Below are 12,776 nucleotides of genomic sequence, written 5' to 3'. Positions count from 1 at the left end.
CTTGCCATAGGACGTCGCTGCAGTTTGTGAGGCGAATATCACTCCGATTGTTTATTGATCCGCGACTGACAACAAACATGGACGCAAACTGCACATTGGTTTGCTGTGAAGAGGAGAGAGAAGACGATAAAGCTGTTATTGGTAAATATACTATTTATGTCACAGGCTAATTATTCATTTTAAATACATGTTTAATCACACGATTGCAATTTAAGCGTCTCCAAGCGTTGACAACACTGAAATCCACCCTGTTCCGTAGTACACGTGGGTGCTCTCATGTTAGCGCAGTAACGTTAAATGTATATTTCGGAATTTTATCTACTTCCCAAGAGTCAAATTAACTAATAGTTACCATTTTTGGATACCATTAATGGATACCATACGCATTCATATCAATACCCTTTCTCCTCAACAGTTCAGTTCTCTAACGGCAACCTGAGGAACACACAGCAGCTGGACTTCAGCTTCTATAAGAACGTGGATGAGACCAACCCTAGGAAGAAGAACCGACGCATGCTGGTGAGACCACTACACCTGGTGTAGGGTGACGTTGCCTCTAAAACGCTGATCTTGGATCAGTTTTGGATCTGTGCTCAGGAGCAAAACACTTGAGTTGATAAATATTGGACACTTTGGTAAAAGACCATTCCTTCTTCCTGTGTTTTAAGGCTACTTCTCTCTAACACGGTCTTCTTCTTGTGTTTTAAGGTTACCTCTCTCTGACACGGTCTTCTTCCTGTGTTTTAAGGCTACTTCTCTCTAACGCGGTCTTCTTCCTGTGTTTTAAGGCTACCTCTCTCTAACACGGTCTTCTTCCTGTGTTTTAAGGCTACTTCTCTCTGACACGGTCTTCTTCCTGTGTTTTAAGGCTACTTCTCTCTGACACGGTCTTCTTTCTGTGTTTTAAGGCTACCTCTCTCTAACACCGTCTTCTTTCTGTGTTTTAAGGCTACCTCTCTCTAACACGGTCTTCTTCCTGTGTTTTAAGGCTACCTCTCTCTGACACGGTCTTCTTCCTGTGTTTTAAGGCTACCTCTCTCTAACACGGTCTTCTTCCTGTGTTTTAAGGCTACCTCTCTCTAACACGGTCTTCTTCCTGTGTTTTAAGGCTACCTCTCTCTAACACGGTCTTCTTCTTGTGTTTTAAGGCTACCTCTCTCTAACACGGTCTTCTTCCTGTGTTTTAAGGCTACCTCTCTCTAACACGGTCTTCTTCCTGTGTTTTAAGGCTACCTCTCTCTAACGCGGTCTTCTTCCTGTGTTTTAAGGCTACCTCTCTCTGACACGGTCTTCTTCCTGTGTTTTAAGGCTACCTCTCTCTAACACGGTCTTCTTCCTGTGTTTTAAGGCTACCTCTCTCTAACACGGTCTTCTTCCTGTGTTTTAAGGCTACCTCTCTCTAACACGGTCTTCTTCCTGGGTTTTAAGGCTACCTCTCTCTAACACGGTCTTCTTTCTGTGTCAGGTTGCAGAATCACAGAGACTCTCCTATGTTGGGAGTAACTTTGGAACAGAATCCCTAAAATGCAACAACCTTTGCAAGTAAGTTTTTATTTCAGCGAGTTAAAAAAATAAATATATTTTCAATATTTTCAAGAGCTCAAAACCATGTGTACCAAGTATTTTGTCCGCTGTTTACCAAAACAGTGGCAGGGTCACCATGTGTTATTATGTTCCAGGTATTATGTGGGTGTGTTATATTCCAGGTATTATGTGGGTGTGTTATATTCCAGGTATTATGTGGGTGTGTTATATTCCAGGTATTATGTGGGTGTGTTGTTATATTCCAGGTATTATGTGGGTGTGTTATATTCCAGGTATTATGTGGGTGTATTATATTCCAGGTATTATGTGGGTGTGTTGTATTCCAGGTATTATAGGGTGTGTTGTATTCCAGGTATTATGTGGGTGTGTTGTTATATTCCAGGTATTATGTGGGTGTGTTATATTCCAGGTATTATGTGGGTGTGTTGTATTCCAGGTATTATGTGGGTGTGTTGTTATGTTCCAGGTATTATAGGGTGTGTTATTATATTCCAGGTATTATAGGGTGTGTTGTATTCCAGGTATTATGTGGGTGTGTTGTTATATTCCAGGTATTATGTGGGTGTGTTATATTCCAGGTATTATAGGGTGTGTTATATTCCAGGTATTATAGGGTGTATTATAGGGTGTGTTATATTCCAGGTATTATGTGGGTGTATTATATTCCAGGTATTATAGGGTGTATTATATTCCAGGTATTATAGGGTGTGTTATATTCCAGGTATTATAGGGTGTATTATATTCCAGGTATTATAGGGTGTATTATATTCCAGGTATTATAGGGTGTATTATAGGGTGTGTTATATTCCAGGTATTATGTGGGTGTATTATATTCCAGGTATTATAGGGTGTATTAGTATTATAGGGTGTATTATATTCCAGGTATTATGTGGGTGTGTTATTATATTCCAGGTATTATGTGGGTGTGTTATTATATTCCAGGTATTATGTGGGTGTGTTATATTCCAGGTATTATAGGGTGTGTTATATTCCAGGTATTATGTGGGTGTGTTATTATATTCCAGGTATTATGTGGGTGTGTTGTTATATTCCAGGTATTATAGGGTGTGTTATATTCCAGGTATTATAGGGTGTGTTATATTCCAGGTATTATGTGGGTGTATTATATTCCAGGTATTATAGGGTGTGTTATATTCCAGGTATTATGTGGGTGTGTTATTATATTCCAGGTATTATGTGGGTGTGTTATTATATTCCAGGTATTATGTGGGTGTGTTATATTCCAGGTATTATAGGGTGTGTTATATTCCAGGTATTATGTGGGTGTGTTATTATATTCCAGGTATTATGTGGGGGTGTTATATTCCAGGTATTATGTGGGTGTGTTATTATATTCCAGGTATTATGTGGGTGTGTTATTATATTCCAGGTATTATAGGGTGTATTATATTCCAGGTATTATAGGGTGTATTATATTCCAGGTATTATAGGGTGTATTATAGGGTGTGTTATATTCCAGGTATTATGTGGGTGTGTTATATTCCAGGTATTATGTGGGTGTGTTATTATATTCCAGGTATTATGTGGGTGTGTTATATTCCAGGTATTATGTGGGTGTGTTGTTATATTCCAGGTATTATAGGGTGTGTTATATTCCAGGTATTATAGGGTGTGTTATATTCCAGGTATTATGTGGGTGTATTATATTCCAGGTATTATAGGGTGTGTTATTATATTCCAGGTATTATGTGGGTGTGTTATTATATTCCAGGTATTATGTGGGTGTGTTGTTATATTCCAGGTATTATAGGGTGTGTTATATTCCAGGTATTATAGGGTGTGTTATATTCCAGGTATTATGTGGGTGTATTATATTCCAGGTATTATAGGGTGTGTTATATTCCAGGTATTATGTGGGTGTGTTATTATATTCCAGGTATTATGTGGGTGTGTTATTATATTCCAGGTATTATGTGGGTGTGTTATATTCCAGGTATTATAGGGTGTGTTATATTCCAGGTATTATGTGGGTGTGTTATTATATTCCAGGTATTATGTGGGGGTGTTATATTCCAGGTATTATGTGGGTGTGTTATTATATTCCAGGTATTATGTGGGTGTGTTATATTCCAGGTATTATGTGGGTGTGTTATTATATTCCAGGTATTATGTGGGTGTGTTATATTCCAGGTATTATGTGGGTGTGTTGTTATATTCCAGGTATTATGTGGGTGTGTTATTATATTCCAGGTATTATGTGGGTGTGTTATTATATTCCAGGTATTATAGGGTGTGTTATTATATTCCAGGTATTATAGGGTGTGTTGTTATATTCCAGGTATTATGTGGGTGTGTTGTTATATTCCAGGTATTATGTGGGTGTGTTATTATATTCCAGGTATTATGTGGGTGTGTTGTTATATTCCAGGTATTATGTGGGTGTGTTATTATATTCCAGGTATTATGTGGGTGTGTTGTATTCCAGGTATTATGTGGGTGTGTTGTTATATTCCAGGTATTATGTGGGTGTGTTGTTATATTCCAGGTATTATAGGGTGTATTATGTTCCAGGTATTATGTGGGTGTGTTATATTCCAGGTATTATAGGGTGTATTATGTTCCAGGTATTATGTGGGTGTATTATATTCCAGGTATTATAGGGTGTGTTATATTCCAGGTATTATAGGGTGTGTTATATTCCAGGTATTATAGGGTGTATTATAGGGTGTGTTATATTCCAGGTATTATGTGGGTGTGTTATATTCCAGGTATTATAGGGTGTGTTATATTCCAGGTATTATAGGGTGTGTTATATTCCAGGTATTATAGGGTGTATTATAGGGTGTGTTATATTCCAGGTATTATGTGGGTGTATTATATTCCAGGTATTATAGGGTGTGTTATATTCCAGGTATTATAGGGTGTATTATATTCCAGGTATTATGTGGGTGTGTTATATTCCAGGTATTATAGGGTGTATTATATTCCAGGTATTATGTGGGTGTGTTATATTCCAGGTATTATAGGGTGTATTATATTCCAGGTATTATAGGGTGTGTTATATTCCAGGTATTATAGGGTGTATTATAGGGTGTATTATATTCCAGGTATTATGTGGGTGTGTTATATTCCAGGTATTATAGGGTGTATTATATTCCAGGTATTATAGGGTGTTATTATATTCCAGGTATTATAGGGTGTGTTATATTCCAGGTATTATAGGGTGTGTTATATTCCAGGTATTATGTGGGGGTGCTGAACAAGGAGACCATGAGGATGGAGGTTCACAGTGCTCAACTCTTCAACATGCAGCCCGTCATCCCAGGTACGTTCCACATGCAGCCCGTCATCCCAGGTACGTTCCACATGCAGCCCGTCATCCCAGGTACGGATAAAACCCCCTTCAGCGTGGTGTCAATGTTACCTATACTGACGTTTCAGTAGGTTTAAACAGGTGAGTTTTTCCCTGGGACTACAACCGTGTGTACTGAGGGACTGGAGTTGGGCTGTTGGAGGGTACTGGAGTTGGGCTGTTGGAGGGTACTGGAGTTGGGCTGTTGGAGGGTACTGGAGTTGGGCTGTTGGAGGGTACTGGAGTTGGGCTGTTGGAGGGTACTGGAGTTGGGCTGTTGGAGGGTACTGGAGTTGGGCTGTCGGGGGGACTGGAGTTGGGCTGTCGGGGGGACTGGAGTTGGGCTGTCGGGGGGACTGGAGTTGGGCTGTCGGGGGGACTGGAGTTGGCCTGTCGGGGGGAGTGGAGTTGGGCTGTCGGGGGGGACTGGAGTTGGGCTGTTGGAGGGTACTGGAGTTGGGCTGTTGGAGGGTACTGGAGTTGGGCTGTCGGGGGGACTGGAGTTGGGCTGTCGGGGGGACTGGAGTTGGGCTGTCGGGGGGACTGGAGTTGGCCTGTCGGGGGGAGTGGAGTTGGGCTGTTGGGGGGGACTGGAGTTGGGCTGGGACTGGAGTTGGGCTGTTGGAGGGAGTGGAGTTGGGCTGTTGGGAGGACTGGAGTTGGGCTGTTGGGGGGACTGGAGATGAGAAACACTGACCTATACCAATCAAATCTCAGATCTCCACAAGTACGTTGATGTGGGATTGGGTCATCAACTTCTTCTGTTTTTAAAAACAGGCTGGATGAATGGCTGTACAAATGAAATGCTGACTGACAAGCCTTTAATTAACCAACAGTACAGTGACGTGCTGCGATCGTGTTGAGCTGGAGCGTCGTCACTCTGACTTACTTAACGTGTCGTCTGTTTCCCAGGGGAGTCGTCGACAGAGAACGATACGTCCCAGAACACAGATCTTACATACAGGGAAAAGGTACCTTCATTCATTTCTGTTAAAAATAGAACCTGGAACGTTTTAGAGTTCTATCAGCCTTGAACATCTCCCCTCCCTTTAGTCTCTTGTCCAGGGATTAGAAGTTTCCCCCCAATAAATCCACTACGGGCTACATTATAAATCTGCATTTGATCACATCAATCATCAGAATGAATAACTAATCCCCCCCCCCCTCCTACAGTGATGTCATTATGGGGTATTGTGATGTCATTACGGGGCATTGTGATGTCATTATGTCAGAATGATTAACTAATCCCCCCCCCCCCCCCCCCCCTACAGTGATGTCATTATGGGGTATTGTGATGTCATTACGGGGCATTGTGATGTCATTATGTGAGAATGAATAACTAACCCCCCCCTCCTACAGGTGGACTCTCTGATCGAGGCGTTTGGCACCAACAAGCAGAAGAGAGCTCTGTCTTCCAGGAGGCTGAACCAGGTGGGCAGTGAGACCCTGCAGAACGCTGTGGCCAAGGCTGCCCACTCCATCATAGACCAGAAGGGCCTGAAAGGTAACACACACACCTGTATATCTACACACACACCTGTATATCTACACACACACCTGTATACCTACACACACACCTGTATACCTACACACACACCTACAGTACATTTGGGAAGTATTCAGACCCCTTCCCCTTTTCCACATTTTGTTACGTTAGTCTTATTCCAAAATATATATATTTTTTAACTCCTCAAATCGACACACAATACCCCGTAATGACATCACAATACCCCGTAATGACATCACAATACCCCGTAATGACATCACAATACCCGTAATGACATCACAATACCCCATAATGACATCACAATACCCCATAATGACAAAGCGAAAATAGGTTTAGAAATGTTTGCATATTTATTAAAAATAAACCGAAATAAGTATTTAGACCCTTTGCTATGAGACTCTGAATTGAGTTCATTGATCATCCTTGAGATCTACAACTTGATTGGAGTCCACCTGTGGTAAATTCAATTGATTGGACATGATTTGGAAAGGCACACACCTGTCTATATAAGGTCCCACAGTTGACAGAGCAAAAACCAAGCCATGAGGTCTCAGGAATTGTCTGAAGAGCTCAGAGACAGGATTGTGTCGAGGGACAGATCTGGGGAAGGGTACCAAAAAAAATGTCTGCAGCGTTGAAGGTCCCCAAGAACACAGTGGGCTCCATCATTCTTAAATGGAAGAAGTTTGGAACCACTAAGACTCCTCCTAGTGCTGGCCACCTGGCCAAACTGACCAATCTGGGGAGAAGGGCCTTGGTCAGAGAGGTGACCAAGAACCAGATGGTCACTCTGACTGAGTTTCAGAGTTCCTCTGTGGAGACGGGAGAACCTTCCAGAAGGACAACCATCTCTGCAGCACTCCACCAATCAGGCCTTTAATAGTAGAGTGGCCAGAGGAAAGCCACTCCTCAGTAAAAGGCAGATGACCGCTTGGAGTTGTGTGTAACACACCCACAAAAGGCACCTAAAGACTCTGACCATGAGAAACAAGATTCTCTGGTCTGATGAAACCAAGATTTAACTTTTTGGCCTGAATGCCAAGCATCACGTCTAGAGGAAACATGGCACCTTCCCTACAGTGAAGCATGATGGTGGCAGCATCATGCTGTGGGGATATATTTCAGAGGCAGGAACTGGGAGACTAGTCAAGATCGAGGGAAAGATGAACGGAGCAAAGTACAGAGAGATCCTTGATGAAAACCTGCTCCAGAGCGCTCAGGACCTCAGACTGGGGTGAAGGTTCACCTTCCAACAGGACAACGACCCGAAGGACACAGTTAAGACAATGCAGGAGTGGCTTTCAGACAAGTCTCTAAATGTCCTTGAGTGGCCCAGCCAGAGCCCGGACTTGAACCCGATCAACATCTCTGGAGAGACCTGAAAATAGCTGTGCAGTGACGCTCCCCATCCAAGCTGACAGAGCTTGAGAGGATCTGCAGAGAAGAATGGGAGAAACTCCTCAAATACAGGTGTGCCAATCTTGTAGCTCATTACCCAAGAAGATTCTAGGCTGTAATTGCTGCCAAAGGTGCTTCAACCAAGTACTGAGTAAAAGGTCTGAATACTTATGTAAATGTGATATTTAAATTATTTTAGCCTAAATTGTTAAAGACCTGTTTTTGTGATGTCATTATGGGGTATTGTGATGTCATTATGGGGTATTGTGTGAAGATTGATGAGGGGGAAAAACAATTGAATCCATGTTAGAATGAGGCTGTAATGTAACAAAATGTGGAAGAAGTCAAGGGGTCTGAATACTTTCCGAAGGCACTGTAAATGTCTAGACACAGTCAGACTAGAAGGTAGTGGAATGTAACACACCTGTAGACGCACACACACACACCTGTACAGTAACACACACACACACACACCTGTACAGTAACACACACACACACCTGTACAGTAACACACACACACACACACACACACCTGTACAGTAACACACACAACACACACACACACACACCTGTACAGTAACACACACACAACACACACACACACACACACACACACCTGTACAGTAACACACAGCTGTAACATAGTGAATGTTCCCCCCCTGCAGCCCTGCAGCAGGAGGTGGTCCAGTCCCAGTCTGGAGTTTCTCATTACCTTCCTCCCTGTTACCACGACGCCGACACACCTCAACACGTCTACCTGTTTGACGACAGTATCCTTCACCCGGACTGGGTGGTGTGTGTGTTTGTGTGGCTCCAGGTTAAGGTGTGTGTGGCTCCAGGTTAAGCTGTGTGTGTGTGTGTGTGTGTGTGTGTGTGGCTCCAGGTTAAGCTGTGTGTGTGTGTGTGTGGCTCCAGGTTAAGCTGTGTGTGTGTGTGGCTCCAGGTTAAGCTGTGTGTGTGTGTGGCTCCAGGTTAAGCTGTGTGTGTGTGTGTGTGGCTCCAGGTTAAGCTGTGTGTGTGTGGGGCTCCAGGTTAAGCTGTGTGTGTGTGTGTGTGTGGGGCTCCAGGTTAAGCTGTGTGTGTGTGTGGGGCTCCAGGTTAAGCTGTGTGTGTGTGTGTGACTCCAGGTTAAGGTGTGTGTGTGTGACTCCAGGTTAAGGTGTGTGTGTGTGTGACTCCAGGTTAAGCTGTGTGTGTGTGGCTCCAGGTTAAGCTGTGTGTGTGTGTGTGTGTGTGTTAAGTGTGTGTGTGTGTGTGTGTGTGTGACCAGGTTAAGGTGTGTACCAGGTTAAGGTGTGTGTGTGTGTGTGACTCCAGGTTAAGCTGTGTGTGTGACCAGGTTAAGCTGTGTGTGTGTGGCTCCAGGTTAAGGTGTGTGTGTGTGGCTCCAGGTTAAGCTGTGTGTGTGTGTGGGGCTCCAGGTTAAGCTGTGTGTGTGTGGGGCTCCAGGTTAAGCTGTGTGTGTGTGTGGCTCCAGGTTAAGCTGTGTGTGTGTGTGTGTGTGTGTGTGTGTGTGTGGCTCCAGGTTAAGCTGTGTGTGTGTGTGTGTGGCTCCAGGTTAAGCTGTGTGTGTGACTCCAGGTTAAGGTGTAGGTGTGTGTGTGACTCCAGGTTAAGGTGTAGGTGTGTGTGTGTGTGTGACTCCAGGTTAAGCTGTGTGTGTGACTCCAGGTTAAGGTGTAGGTGTGTGTGTGACTCCAGGTTAAGGTGTAGGTGTGTGTGTGTGTGTGACTCCAGGTTAAGCTGTGTGTGTGTGTGTGTCCTTACCTGAGTCCCAGTCCTGTCTCCGGTGGAGTACGATGCCCTGGATGCTGCTGGCTCTATGATGGCCGCCCTGACCCCTGAGGAACTACAGAACATAACAGACGGAGGGTAGGACTACAACACTGCTACTGTTGACTTGTTGATGTGTTGTTGTTGACGTGTTGTTGAAGTGTTGTCTTGTTGTTGACACATGTTGTTGACGTGTTGTCTTGTTGTTGATGTGTTGTTGACGTGTTGTCTTGTTGATCATTGTGTGTTGTTGACATGTTATGTTGTTGACATGTTATGTTGTTGACGTGTTGTTGATCTTGTTGTTCCAGGTGTCAGAGCGTGGTGTTGACATGTTATGTTGTTGACACGTGTTGTTGTCTTGTTGTTGTTGATCTTGTTGTTCCAGGTGTCACAGCGTGGTGCGTCACTTGGAGAGCCTGCCCAGAGAGGGCGTGGCCAGAGAGAGACAGTCGCGCTGTGCCTTCTACCTCCTCCTGATGCTCAAACTGGCACAGCAGAGACACATCAATCGCAAGTGTGAGTGTGTGTGTGTTTACGAGAAGCAAGTGTTGACTTTTAAAAAAAGTAATCCTCGTTTGAGCCTAAACCTGTAATGTTTACCGAGAACATGATCTCTGGGGAAATTGACTTTTAAAAAAGGCACGCTGTCGACAATGCGCCTTTGATTGAATCCCGGCCTAAGGGTTGTGTTAATGTTGTATTCTAGTCAGGCAGGAGGAAGGCTGTCCTCATATCATTAAGGGTTGTTTTAATGTTGTATTCTAGTCAGGCAGGAGGAGGGCTGTCCTCGTATCATTAAGGGTTGTGTTAATGTTGTATTCTAGTCAGGCAGGAGGAGGGCTGTCCTCGTATCATTAAGGGTTGTGTTAATGTTGTATTCTAGTCGGGCAGGAGGAGGGCTGTCCTCGTATCATTAAGGGTTGTGTTAATGTTGTATTCTAGTCAGGCAGGAGGAGGGCTGTCCTCGTATCATTAAGGGTTGTGTTAATGTTGTATTCTAGTCAGGCAGGAGGAGGGCTGTCCTCGTATCATTAAGGGTTGTTTTAATGTTGTATTCTAGTCAGGCAGGAGGAGGGCTGTCCTCGTATCATTAAGGGTTGTTTTAATGTTGTATTCTAGTCGGGCAGGAGGAGGGCTGTCCTCGTATCATTAAGGGTTGTGTTAATGTTGTATTCTAGTCGGGCAGGAGGAGGGCTGTCCTCGTATCATTAAGGGTTGTGTTAATGTTGTATTCTAGTCGGGCAGGAGGAGGGCTGTCCTCGTATCATTAAGGGTTGTGTTAATGTTGTATTCTAGTCGGGCAGGAGGAGGGCTGTCCTCGTATCATCCACACCAAGCTGATGAGGACCTTCACCGTGGAGACCTTCAATAACGGCAGGTAGCTTGTCCACTCGCTGGCACCCTACGCCCTTATCTATAGTGCACGACCTTTGACCCGGGCCCATAGATGGTCTGCTTCTCAAAGAGCACCCTTCATAGTGCACTAGATAGGGAATAGAGCTCTCCTCTCCTTACTCTGAGTTAAAAACAGATTTAGTTAAATGCAGTAGCTACATTGGTATTAGTGTGTGTAGGGTGCAGAATGTTACTGATGTGTGTGAATAAACCTGTGCGTGGTGTGCGTGGTGTGTGTGTGTGTGTGTGTGTGTGTGTGTGTGTGTGTAGGGTGCAGAACGTGGTGTCTACGTCGATGCGTGTGAAGATGGCAGCGTACTGCCTGGCCCTGCTGCTCCACATGGGAGACATGACCTGTGACCTCACACTGCTACACAGAGACCTGGGGGTCACAGAGAAACGGTAAAGAGAGACCTGGGGGTCACAGAGAAACGGTAAAGAGAGACCTGGGGGTCACAGAGAACAGGAGAGAGACACTTACACAGAGACCTGGGGGGGTCACAGAGAAATGGTAAAGAGAGACCTAGACCTGGGGGGGTCACAGAGAAATGGTAAAGAGAGACCTGGTAGTCACAGAGAAACGGTAAAAAGAGACCTGGGGGGGGGTCACAGAACAGGAGAGAGACCTGGGGGGGGGGGTCACAGAACAGGAGAGAGACCTGGGGGGGGGGTCACAGAACAGGAGAGAGACCTGGGGGGGGGGGTCACAGAACAGGAGAGAGACCTGGGGGGGGGGTCACAGAACAGGAGAGAGACCTGGGGGGGGGGGTCACAGAACAGGAGAGAGACCTGGGGGGGGGGTCACAGAACAGGAGAGAGACCTGGGGGGGGGGGGGGGGGGTCACAGAACAGGAGAGAGACCTGGGGGGGGGGGGGGGGGTCAGCGAGAACAGGAGAGAGACCTGGGGGAGGGGTCAGCAGAACAGGAGAGAGACCTGGGGGGGTTACAGAACAGGAGAGACCTGGGGGGGTCAGAGAGAACAGGAGAGAGACCTGGGGGGGTCAGAGAGACCTGGGGGGGTCAGAGAGAACAGGAGAGAGAGACACACCTCAAACACAAAAGCAACAGCGTTACTGATATTTTCTCTGTGTGTCTGTGTGTGTAGGATCGTGGAGGTGGCCAAGTCGATGGGGTTGACCCTAGTCAGACATGGCTGTGTGAAGGGGGACGACGGGGCGACAGCTGAAAACAGACTGGCCACTCTGCAGCTGCCCCTCGTCAAATACCAACCGTTCATAGAGATACGCAAACGCAAAAAAATGCATTAGAGAACGAGAGGGAAGAGAACGAGAGGGAAGAGAACGAGAGGGAAGAGAACGAGAGGAAGACGAGGGTAACGCTTCGAACACACCGACAGTGTCATTGAGCTAAATAGTATGCAGCATCGTCTGGTTATATCTGCAACCAAAGTTCAACATTCACCTTCTGCTACCGTTTCTGTCAAGCCGTCTACGGCAGTCAGTTTGACGCGTCCAACGCTACGCACCACACCGAACGCACTGCAACGCAGGGCTGCAAGGATAACGCAGCGTTTTCATTGGATATGAATGTACTTCTGGTGTACCAGAATGTAATGATGCTGTCGGTGTGTTCGAAGTGTAAGGAGAAGGGGAGAGGAAGACATGGGTAAGGAGGAAGGGAGAGGAAGACGGGGGTAAGGAGGAAGAGAGAAGGGGAGAGGAAGACGGGGGTAAGGAGGAAGAGAGAAACAAATATTCCTCGAGGGGGAAAGCAGGTGAGATAGAGATGGACACTAGAAACCGTCCTCACAAAGTATTCTGTAAACAAATAAAACATTTAATGTAATGAACTAAACCCATGTTGTGTGTGAGTTCATACTG

At 45.2% G+C, this 12,776-nt stretch overlaps 1 protein-coding gene across 1 annotated transcript; it reads left to right on the top strand.

Annotated features, from left to right (window-relative positions):
• Positions 1 to 8: 8 nt before the first annotated feature.
• On the top strand, positions 9 to 12,737 carry polr1e (RNA polymerase I subunit E). Its single transcript, XM_071404980.1, has 13 exons — positions 9 to 141; positions 416 to 519; positions 1,466 to 1,542; positions 4,746 to 4,831; positions 5,771 to 5,829; positions 6,218 to 6,362; positions 8,429 to 8,533; positions 9,542 to 9,635; positions 9,925 to 10,055; positions 10,836 to 10,917; positions 11,205 to 11,336; positions 12,041 to 12,205; positions 12,259 to 12,737. The coding sequence occupies exons 1-12, from the start codon at positions 78 to 80 to the stop codon at positions 12,201 to 12,203; spliced, it is 1,242 nt and encodes a 413-aa protein (XP_071261081.1). The 5' UTR covers positions 9 to 77; the 3' UTR covers positions 12,204 to 12,205; positions 12,259 to 12,737.
• The last annotated feature ends 39 nt before the right edge of the window (positions 12,738 to 12,776 follow it).

The sequence above is a fragment of the Salvelinus alpinus genome, chromosome 6 (genome assembly GCF_045679555.1).
Source record: "Salvelinus alpinus chromosome 6, SLU_Salpinus.1, whole genome shotgun sequence".
Taxonomy (NCBI): Eukaryota; Metazoa; Chordata; class Actinopteri; order Salmoniformes; family Salmonidae; genus Salvelinus; species Salvelinus alpinus.
This window is presented reverse-complemented; position numbering and strand designations above follow the sequence as displayed.